Here is a 12,313-nt window from a genome sequence, read left to right as displayed (position 1 = left end):
GGCTCGCTCGCATTACCACTACCGCTATTCACGTCAAGCTGGCACTCAACAAAGACTTTTATCATCCGGGCCGGGGGCACTCCAACTTTGGAGGTGACGCGTATGTAGGGCTGTTAAGACCCCTTTTCAGCATCGCTATCACCCAAAGACCCCATATTTTTTGATGAGCGCATGCTCTCTTACCCGAAGACCCCATATTTTGTCTTTAGATCTGTCACCCAAAGACCCTTTTATTTCCATTTGAACAGCAACGAGTCATCTATAGTGATTTATTGCGCCATACAGTAAGACTTACGCCATGCCCAGCGCCATGACAATCCTTTTTGGACAGTACAATGTTTGCTATAGCCTTTTTAGTAGGCCTAACAACCATGGAAATATTAATATTATGTTGTCTGGTCAAGTTGTACAATCAAGGTTGGAATACAGGAACACCGAATTGTTCACCAAAATAAGGAAATCGGGCATCAAGGTCATGATAGATATCAACAGCTCGTCTCATCCTCAGTTTGGGGAAATCGGACGGCGTACCCATTGGGAGATTCCAGGGGGAGATTCGCATTCCTCTTAAGCCCAAAAGATATAGGAGAGCATTAGTATCTCTGCGTCACCTAGAATATTTTGCATGACATGGCAACCCTAAGACTACTAACAGTTATTGTCACCAACTGTCCTACAAACGTGTCTGAGGAAATAGATGGGAAACACTATTCCAACTAGTACACAGAACGATAAGACAAGTTTCAGCACACAACTTTCTGGTCGTTATGGGCGACCTCAATGCTCGTGTAGGCAAGGATTACTACAACTTTCCACCATCATGAAACCACCAACAGAAATGGCAAAATGCTTCACAATATAGCCGGGCTGAAAAATGATCACAAAATGTTTGTTTGAAGAAAGAATAGAGACTTTGAAAGTGTAGCTTACCATCTGGATTTAAGGCGCAGATAGGTTTCATCCTAGTACGCAGAAAGTACAGAATTGTGTTAGCAGATGTTACCAACTCCTTACCAGCTCCTACAACCGCTTTGCTAGCATAGGATCAGACAGCTTCAGAACACCGCATTCTGACAGCCAAAGATTAAGTAAAACTAATTTACAGGATGGTGAACTTCAATTGCGTTAGACTGCAAGGTCTATCCAATGCGGTGTACTAAAGCAGAACTGTGATGCTACAGCAGCGTATGCTTTATCCAGGCTAACGAGGACGATGCGGAGGAGCTGATTCCAAAAGCTCGGACCGTCTTAAGGAATCAATCGGGAATGATCCCAGGATTGAAGAAGCGAGGAGAAAATGACATCAAGTGTAACTCGTGGATAATCAAGAAGGTTCAAGCATGTCAAGACCAGAACTGTACTAACTATAAGTATAAGAGGAATCATCTGAGAAATTAGTATGAAGAATCCAATAAAACAAATCCAGACAAGAAAGATCAACGAGGTGGAAAATTGTAAATTCAACTGCAAGCTTACGGAATTAAGGAAGCCTGTGACCTCGACAATGAAGTCAGTGAGCGTAATAGGCTACTAAAAAGGTCAAATAAAAGGAAACACACAAGATGAAAGATTGAATGATTATGTTCCAAACACTTCCAGCAACTACTTGCAGACCCACCAGATGTAACCGGTGAGTATGAACATGAAGCCATAGATCAAGTATACCAAGAGTTTAGCATGCAAAATGAACCTTTTCATCATAATGAATATGAAGCTGCCAAAAAGGACATTTCCGAAGGGAAAAGCCCTGGTGATGATGGGATTCCACCTGAAGTCCTAAAACCTTGCAACCTTGATGATATAGCCCTAAACTTCTAATGAGGCATTGATGAATGGAAAGAAACCTGAACAGTGGTCACTTCTAATGCCAATCCCCCAAAGTGGAGATTTAAAAGAAGAGATGAGTAAAGGGGAATATGTTTGTCATCCATTGTACACACCATAGTCTTATGGCCAGTTATTGGGTGGCCCCGCATAGCAGGGAATGCAGGGGCTACTAAAAGCTGGAGTAGCTCGACAGTAACATCAGTGCTACTCCACAGCTACTTCACCACTATGCAGTTCTACTTCACCACTATTGTATAACTTCCATAATTAATTAAAATAAAACGTAAAAAGTGGGTACTGGTGAATCCAACGGACAAGGATACAAAATACATCAAGGATCAATAAATGATATAAGAGGGTACCTTGAATATGAACAACAGGAAAGGAAAAAAGCAAGGTACACCAACTTGACCATGTTGACGTCGGGAAACAAATAAAATACTGTAACAGTAGACAGTATGCAGGAGGACAAAACAACAAATGTAGGCAAAAGAAGTACAGACCAAAGTTCGATAACCAAAAATTGCCAGTTCCGAGGCCACAGAAGTGCTAAACCTGTAGAAACAACAAGGATCAATGGGAATACAAAAGTGCACTAGAACAAGTGATGAAGATCATTGTGCATATAAAACACCACCAAACAACCACTGTAGGCACAAAACAGGCAAAGTTCGATGGCCAAAAATTGCCAATTCCAAAGCCCACAGAAGTGTCTGGAAAACAGTACAAAGGTACACTGGAAGTGATGAAAATCACTGTGCACATGGCCCGGGCACATAGCAGACAGAGAACCAAACAGACAAATACCACCTTCAATTGGAAATGAATGCTTCAAAATTACAGGTCAGGTTCCAGTTTTTAATTGGAAAGGTGTTCGAGAAGACATTGATTACCCAGTTTAATGAGCACATTGAACAAATCGATCAGATCAAATCTGCCAGTCTGCGCGTTAGTACCGAGTTTGCTTTACTGAAAGTGAAAGATCATTTATTTGTGGAATGTCTAGGGTGTGCGATCTTGTAGCAGCAAAGTCCCTGATTTGTTGTTAAATGGTTTATGGAATGACGTGGGGCCGTAGTGGTTACCCAGCAAACACAAAACGTTTTCGACATCATTCGCAAAAGGTTATTAAAGGTTGTCAGAAAACGTTTAAATGTCGGGGTTATATAAAGGCTATATTAAGAGTATAAAACGTTTTCATAACGTTAAAAAACATTTTTTGATTATGTACTGCTCAGCAAACAAAAATGTTTTACAGAAAACGCAGAGGATGATTTAAGGAAGCCCCATCATGCACTGTAAAAGTGTTATCACTAGAGTTTCAACTGCCACTTTACTTTTCAAATCCCATTGAACTCTGTGCAAAAGATGTTGTTTTAGAATTGCCCGTGTGTCATTATTACTCAGTCGATTTCAGATCTAAAGTGATGTATGCATGAAGGATAATTCACACCGTCTGTAGATAACATAAAATGTGAAATCGACCAACCTTTTGAAGGAGTTTTTATTGTAAATATATCTGTCAAAATTCAAATATCACCATGCACGTGTGTATGCAGTGGGCGGGCAGTGGTGTCATGTTCACTCACGCAGCTGTGCTAACCGCAAGACTTGCTGGGAAGTGCTTAAATCATCCTCTGCAGAAAACGTTTAAATGTCGGGTTATATAAAGGGTATAAAAACGTTTTAATAACATTCCAAAAACATTCTTGAAAACTTGATACAAAACATTCTAAACAGAATGTTACTTTGGGGTTGAAAAAAAAAAAAAAAAAAAATGTTTGCCCAAAATATTTTCAATAACGTTTTAAAAACGTTTTCATGACCTTTATATAACCCGACATTTAAATGTTATTAAAAGGTTTTGAAAAAAACATTTTAAGAACATTTCTGTGTTTGCTGGGTTCACATATTTTAACATAATGATATTTAAATGTGGACACAATATTTGGCAAAAATGTTTGCAAAAATAGTTTACAATAACATTTTTTGAAAACATTTAAAAATATTGTTGTAGTGTGTTGTCATACAAAACGTTTTAAAACGTTAGGTGACCTTTACATAACCCGACATTTTAATGTTATTAAAACGTTTTTACCTAAACCCATTTTTTACCTTTTTCCCATAACCCAATGGGGTTTCTAGTCTGACCTTGGTATGTCTGGCTTTTGTACACATGTGGCACGGTTTACCATACCTTGCATTGGGATTGTGTGCAAATATCTGGTGTTTTCATTCTTTTATTTAACATTCAAAACATTGAGACTTAAGAATAAAATTAATGCAGTGGGACAATATGAATGTTTCCTGTAAGAAAGTATAAGTTATAAGTCACAACTATTATAGCCCGTTGGCTGCAGTTTAAAATTAGCATTTTGTGTGTGTGTGTGTGTGGCAACTTTGCCTTTAAAATAGTGCATTGTAGGAATGCCTTTAAGCCTCCTCTGACTAAATATATTGAACACCTAACCATGGATGTTAGCCACTGATCGGAAATGAAAACTGCACCGTGCATTATAGTGCCCTCTTTGTCTGGCTACCGAAAATTAGTAAAGCCGTAGAGGGTTGTATTCTGGGGTTGGTCTTGTCCTTAATCTCTGGAACTGCTGGGTATAATACCATTGCAAGATTTGAGTCTTAAATATATAATGTATTTTCAATTCTTCATTCATAAGCTAAATTAAAGGATGACTCCGGCAATCACAACATTATGCCTCATTATTATTTTAGAAAATTAATTATGAAGCACGGACCACGTGGTTTTATTTTAAAGAAACTCATATATTGACCATAAAAACGAATTAAAACACCCGTCTCTCAACACGTGATATTCAAAATTCCCGGGCGCCGAGATTGTCGAGTGCAATGACGACCCAATAATACAATGAAGGTTGACAACAACTGAGCACAAATAACCACGACGTCATTGCTCTGGGCAATTTTGGCGCGGGAATTTTGAATATCGCGTGTTGAGAGCCGGGCTGTTTTTATTCATTTTTATGGTCAATATGAGATTGTTTTAAATAAAACCATGTGATTCGTGCTTGATAATTTTTTTTTTTAACATATAAGGCATAATGTTGTGATTGCTGGAGTCATCCTTTAAGGCCACCGAGGGACGTAGCCAAGATATCGTTTAAATGGTTCTGACCGTTATTGTAGACTGTTTGGCGCAAAACCAATTGCGTTAGCTCAAGTTCAATTTTATTTAGAGAATAAAAGATAGGATTTTGTCCTTTGCCTTTCCAATATCGTGTCATAATGGATGGGCTGGCCAATATTTTGAGTAGTGGATGCGGCCTCAACCAACGGTTGTGCGGTGGCGATGTGTCCTAATATTAAGAGGGAAGAAGAGCATCTTCAATTATATAACCAGTCTAATGACACTCATCGCGCAATTTGACCCGATTTCTTTTGCATGCAATCGGTCGTTGTTTGAAGTTGGCTAACGGAGCTCAAAGAAATGGCAAAAAGTAATGAGGCGGGTCTTATTTGAAGAAGAGCCTTCTTAGAGCTTGTTCCTTTGTTATGCTAAACCCTTTCCCTATTTTCTGTGCACAATGTCCTTCCTATACAGGTGAATGAAAAGAATGTATCGCGCGAGTTTATCGTGCGGAGTAAATATCAGTGTACCACTCAGGGAATGTAATAAGTAGACCATTTAAAGCCTGTGGTGATTTTTGGGAGGGGCGACTGCGCCCTTGGTATACACACTGTGGGGACAAAGGTCATCTGTGTCGGATATTTGTATCGTCCAATGTTTTGTTTATAATTTTACTTTTTTTATAATGATAACACAACCTTAGTAAATCAACACGGACAAGTCAGTTTATTAGCGCAACAACTAGTTTATTTGACATCACGCAAGAAAACGAGAACTATAACGAGAAACAACGAGAGTTGATACTACTCAGCAAATTCAACCTTTGCCTGGCCTGAGTCATTTCCGCCCTCTGTTCGTCATAACATTGAATAACACAGAATCCATCTGTGCGTAATGATAAACGATGATAAGGACTCATCGGGCCGCCCCCATAAAAAAGAATAATCATCTCGAATCAAGAGTTCGCCATTAATTTATCCCACAAGTGATACGATACGGTGGTTTAATTATAGACTCCATTGTGTAAAAGTAGTTCCAACTTTCGTTCCTTCAAGCATAGAAATTTACACCACAGAATAGGTAGGTTTATAATTAATATCATACATCGCCATCGTTCAGCCTGCTTATAGCTTGCTACACTGCGTTGGTTATATCGAGTGAAAAATTAAGCACTGGCGTAAGAGATTAATTACTCTATTCCAAACCAATATCGGTATAATTGGGTTTATTATTTCGGAAGGGTTAACAATTCTAATTGATCACATTTCTGAAAGTAACAAGAAAATCGGAATTTGACTGGTACGATCTTCCCTTGAATAGATCCACGTGGACTTGTGGGTGTTTCATCTTCTGCAACCAAGCAGTGGAGATACCAATTGGGCATAACGACGTTTCCGTGGTTGACACGCAAGGTTCTGTATAAAATTCCCATTAAAGGGAAAGCGGTCGTATCGTATTTTTTCTGCAATGCATGTGCAGACGAACTGCATTGCTGAAATGAACGTAGCGGAGTATGAGAAACCGAAATACAATACGGATTACGTTGGTTACTCGCCCAATTGCAGAGACTCCGTCAGTCTATTTAAGGGGTTGATTTAACAACCAGTCTTATTCCTAAAATAATCAAAACACAGTGTAAGTTACATATAATAAATTTTACAAACATTTACACTATATTATGTATAATTGACATACAATGTCAAAAAATCAAGTAAATCAGATATTTTAAGCATTACACAGAAAGTAAAAACGTGGAAAACTTTTAGGTTACTAGAATCCACCTGTATAAATTATCCGCACTAGACCGTTTATACCTACGTTTAATCTTAAGAAGCGATTTTTCTCTTATAATAATAATTTCAAAAATTACTTGAAGCATATTTTTGGAAGTTTAAATGTCAACATCAAATAAATAATGGAAAATTCGTTTTGAAGGCACCTCCGTTACACAACTTTTAAATTCAGTGTACATTACCTCAAGACTTTAGTACAACTGTAACTTTTTTTAGCAAAACATGTGATGCCACTATAGAATAAGGATTGATTACGTAATCTTAGCAGCATAATATGTACTCAAATGACATCATTTAGTCTCTGTAGAGTTATCAGATCTCGGAAAGGAAACATCGGCGTAGTATCATCATTTTATACGATAGTAAAAATTTGTCTTCAAAATAGTTTGTTCTCTCATTTTATGAAGATAATATTGTTGTACAAGTCTTGGTTCTATAATGGTAATGTCTTACATTACAAAAGGCCCTTTCTCATGAACCATAATGCTTAAGTATTGCAACCAATATGACGTCATCAGTTTACAATATTACGTATTTCATCCACATTTCATATTGGTACTGATGACGTCATATTCGTTTGTAAATCTTAAACATTGTGTTTTATTCAAAAGGGGGCTATAGTAGGAGCGAAATGCACCGAAGTAAAGAGGTGGGTCTGATTTGAACAACTCCCGGGCATCGAAACAAAAATGATCAATATATAGCTATAGATAATAAAATCGTGAAATGTTGTCCAAAAAAGAACAAGCACCATTTCAAGTCGAAAGCAAGCGTTATACCGCTACAGCATTGGTATAAGAAGTAGGCACGGTAAATGCCTCATCTCATGCAAACGTCAGCCATTTTGTAATATGACATGAAAACTGAGTTCTGATTGGCTGTCTAGGAAGGTGGTCACACAACACCAAAGTGCTCTGACCTTCTCAACACTAAAACACATTGTGTTTTCCCATAATACATCTTACAGCAGCGTGCCACAATACCCAACATACAGTTGAACTGTTATTTTGAAAATCTGGGAAAATATCATCCCCAGTGGGCATTGTTTGTGTGCCAACACATCTATTAATACCCGAAAGGGTAATGAGGTTGGCCAACTTAAACTTGAAGTAAATCCTATTTTGTGTTTGTGACGTAGCATATCTATGAATGACTGACATGCAGCTCTCACGATGTCTTGATGTATTTTAAATGATACACGAGAACAGATACAACGCCCTACAATCGGTTTGCTCAGTTGACGAAACACTTACTCGATGTTGGAATCATGCGTTTTTATGCGTTTGTTTGAAAGGAAATAACCCGTGGACGCTTAAGTAAGTTCAAAGGCTTGAAGTCTAGAAATTGTACTTTTAAGAGCTGTCCAAACTTGGCTTGCATGTATGCTGATTCAAATGTCGGGTACATGCCGTTTAAGATGAAGGGCGCAAACGCCAAGAATTCAACGGCGCATTTTATTTCTTCAAAAGAGCCTCGGGAAAAATACTGAATGCTATATATTCCACACGCATAATAAAAATCTTAAAGAGCAAAAAGCAGAAAAAATACAATAACATTATATTCCCAACTAAAAGAAACAACATACTGTAAAAATTATACAAAAATAAACTTAATATTAAGCAAGTAATAAAACAATAATGTTAGACTTTTATAATGATGCTGGTAATGTCAATTCAATTTTGTCGGTGAAAATAATGCCACAGGGAAAGCTGGAAGCATTCTATATAGAATTCGGTGATTTTTTATGTGGAAAATCCACCCACAGTCTTACAGTTGTAAAAAAATCTCTTCTATCTATTCTATTATCAATCTCTAGAAACACCGATACTCTAATCACGTCATAATGACGTAACGACCTTACCCATAAACAGACCAAAAAGCACCTTTTTTGTAAGACAGAAAGAACATAATTGAAAAATGTAAGCCTACAAAACTTGAAAATATTGTTAACTTAGAAAAAAATCAATGTAGAGAACACTTAAATAAGTATTAAAATATATTTCACACTAATGTTTTCATCCAATTAAAATGGCTACAGAGTACGCAAAATGCTTTATTTGTGGCAAGAATTAAACCCGGCCCTTACCAATTAGATGGTTCCATAATTGTTGTTTTACTGTTAAATACAAGATACAGCACGTGATTTCATGTTGATCACGTGATACAAGCGTTGGGCAAAGCTACCTTACCAATCAACAGACGATTACGAATGGAATGCATTGATTTAGAGCAGAAAATATACAAATGCTCGACTACAAACCTTTCGGCTGGTACCCAATGTACCCTTTGATCTCTTTGTTCAGCTACTGTACAGTAGATAAAACAAGATCAGTAGGGTACCAGCGAAAGCAACAGCCGGTGATGGCGTCTTTCATTCTCTGAAACATCTAGTCTCCCGTCCCTCACGTTCAAGCTAGACATATTTTACTTTATACAAGAGCTAATTAGTCAAACAACCATACTAGTACGATTTAATCTACAAACAGTTTTTGTGTAGGTTTGTTGTACAAATTACACGTTCTTTTTAAATGAATTCGTTACCATGGCGACCATCAGATACCTTAACACTGATTGTTCCATGGAATGTTGATGAAATAATATAGGTATACAACAAAACAATACAAGCATTGTGTTAATGCAAATGATGGTCGGATCATAAACCGTCTAGTAGTTGGGTATTTTACGCCGCCATTTCACAGATTCTTGTTATTTACAAGACAACGCGACTGAAGGCAGTCGATATCCATCTAATATGGCGGTGCTTTTGAATTTGAAGTAGTAACATATTTTCAATGAATCAATCAACACAAATTGTCCAATATTATGATTAGTCATGAAGGTGCTGCATTATACATGGCGGCGGTCACATTAACCAATACAAACGTTTTCTTACGACTAACTCTATCTGTAACGATGAATTCGTGGTTATCACTAATTTTCACTACAACACTAGGTAATACTACATTACAAATATCTCACAACCATTAATTTATTTAGCAGTATAGACATTGTTTATGGAGAATATACAGTGATCGTGGTTTTTTCCTTACAACACAGCTCACATACCTAAAAGACAAAATTGTCTAAATATAACAGTTTTTATACACTGGTTAACTAAATTTTGGAAGCAATTTCAGGTCGAAATTTAGTGACAAATATTTTCATAAAAAGTTGACAAACGTGGTTGTCGTGAGTGAAATGAGTTATGTTCAGTAAAAAGTATCCTTCACAGATTATTTTCATCCTATCAGAATAGAAATAAGTATCTTTATAAGAAGAATAATTGCTGCACGTGATTCATTAACAAGGGTCACGTGATCTTTTGACTTTTGACACATGTAAAATAGCCACGTGATATATAAATTTGATCACGTGATCTAAACAAGATCCGTATTGTCACGTGATCTTGAGAATGTGTCATGTGACCACTATATGTGTCATGCGCAATGAGGATTTGTGTGACAAATAATGCCTCCGACAATAGCACCAGACATAAGTATAGAGAAACAGATATCACAACAAATAGGCCTCTCTCACTCCCTAACTCACTATTAACATGCATTCTTTTGACACTAACATTTCAGTATCAATATTTATATATTTTGAATAACTTATTAACTTATTTAGAAAGAAAACAAGTTTAACATTTTACAAAATAAAATCATCTAACTAAAAGAAGAACCTCAAAGCTTCTGCTTTTATAAAACACGTGCGCCATCGCACGTTATCAAATTCTTTTTTTTTTTTAGATTTTATAATTTTGTTTTCAATAAAACATTATACACAAGTTGTACATTAATTCTTAATAGAGCTTTTCAAGAAGGTCTAGAAACTCTGATAAATCCATAATAAAGGCCCGGTACAAACTGACTGCTTTAAAAATATGAAAAATCTCCAATAAAAAAGGTAAGAATCTTAAATTATACATATATGTTTTCAACCATACTCTATATTTAAGATTGAAAATGTCTTGAATAGGCCTACCTTGGGTAAACTCCCTAAATTATGTGATGTGTGTTTCATTTTGAGAACTCACAAAGCACACGACCTTCTTAAAAGGAACTATTATAACTCTATCATTAACTCAAATCTATTCACTATGAGTTTGACCTATTGACCTTTGAGTTGACCTTTCAGTTAAACTTTGACCTTTGTGTTAACCTTCTGACCCGTCATCGTTTATTCGATTGGAAAAGCACAGAATACATTAGGATATATATGCGATGATATATTCTCAAGGAACATTTAAATGCAGGCCGCCTAATTAAAATGATCATGACACCCGGGTCAGTTCTCAAGGTCGAAGGTCAAACTGAGCAATGTTACTAGAAATCTACATGGCCCTATCCTTCATTTTGTGGGGTGTTTTAAAGTTTGATTACGAAAAGATTTCTGTTTATGACTTTTGTTTCATCCAAATACATGTTCTTGCCCGTTTGATCATTTCGCGCTCACTCGAAGTGAATCTTGTTCGTTTTGAGTTCTTAATGGTTTAAACTTGTAAGACAAATATGGCCAATATGTTACAATATACGGCTACAGTTACTTTAAACTCAGGGAAGTATTACAAATCTTATCCCTACTGATTCGCGGTGGTTCCATAAGAAGATAATCAAAATAAATTGTAAGGGAAACCAACGAATTAAGCCAAAATATTTATACAAAGTACCAAAAAATGATCAATTTTTGCGTGTATGTGTGTTAGACAACATCACGGTGTTCCTCATAATACGGGTAATGCTATATTTAGTGATTTTTCAGAATATACAACAAACAAAATCAGACTAAACGCTAGTCTTTATACACTGTGTGTGCTAAAAGGTATACATTCCAATGTCAAATCCATGCATTTTGTAAAGCATCGAATTGAACAAAAATAACCAAAATCAAAGTGATTGTTTATTTTTACAGCGCTGTCCACAATCAAAGTTTACTACCTTTTATACGCCTATAAAATGTACAGTGCGATCTCACATACAGGACAATGGATAAAATCATATTTTGGAGCCACAATTTTAGCAATTGTGCAATTTGCCAGAATGGACATTCTAGTGATCTCAGTACACTTCTTAAATCCAACTTTGTCATAAAATATTATACAACTTGGTGATTTTTTCAGTCAGTAATAACTGTGTATTGAACTGATATCATTCATAGAACAAACATCATCATTTCTGGTAATTCACGTGCACATTAATAACACAGTGCACATGCGCACAACTACTAAACAGATTCCAGATATTTCTTACAATGAAATCGCGATCATTCTTAAAAATCTCCCAACCCACTATGTAAACAATTTCTCATCACTTGGCTTCTTCCGCCTTTTCTTCTTCTTTCTTCTCCTCCTCTGCTTGTTCACCATTTTCTTTCGGTTTTTCCTCCTCCTTGTTTTCTTCCTCTGCTGGTGCTGCTGCTTCTTCATTCTTCTCTTCCTTCTTCTCTTCTACTTCTTCTTTCTTTTCTTCACCGTCTTCCTTCTTTTCTTCTGCTTTCTTTTCCTTTTTGGGCTCTTCTTTCGGTGCTGTTAATTTCTTCCAGTACTGTATAATAGAAAAGTGCACCACACAAATTATACATTACATTATGA

General features: G+C 36.6%; 1 protein-coding gene across 2 annotated transcripts in view; it reads right to left on the bottom strand.

Moving 5' to 3' along the window:
• Nucleotides 1-5,655: 5,655 nt before the first annotated feature.
• LOC140165636 (uncharacterized) overlaps nt 5,656-12,313 on the bottom strand; it is a 99,367-nt gene continuing 92,709 nt past the window's right edge. Inside the window, exons 6-7 of one of the 2 annotated variants that reach the window (XR_011860746.1) lie at nt 10,885-12,266; nt 5,656-10,853 (exon numbers count right to left, since the gene is read on the bottom strand). Coding sequence is in view for 1 of the 2 variants with exons in the window: in XM_072188929.1 (XP_072045030.1) it covers nt 12,030-12,266 (237 nt within the window). In the remaining variant the exon portion in view is untranslated. Of the gene's footprint in view, nt 12,267-12,313 lie in introns of both variants that reach the window. The other variant, XM_072188929.1, reaches the window with a different exon arrangement.

Source organism: Amphiura filiformis, chromosome 12 (assembly GCF_039555335.1).
Source record: "Amphiura filiformis chromosome 12, Afil_fr2py, whole genome shotgun sequence".
NCBI classification, from domain to species: Eukaryota; Metazoa; Echinodermata; class Ophiuroidea; order Amphilepidida; family Amphiuridae; genus Amphiura; species Amphiura filiformis.
This window is presented reverse-complemented; position numbering and strand designations above follow the sequence as displayed.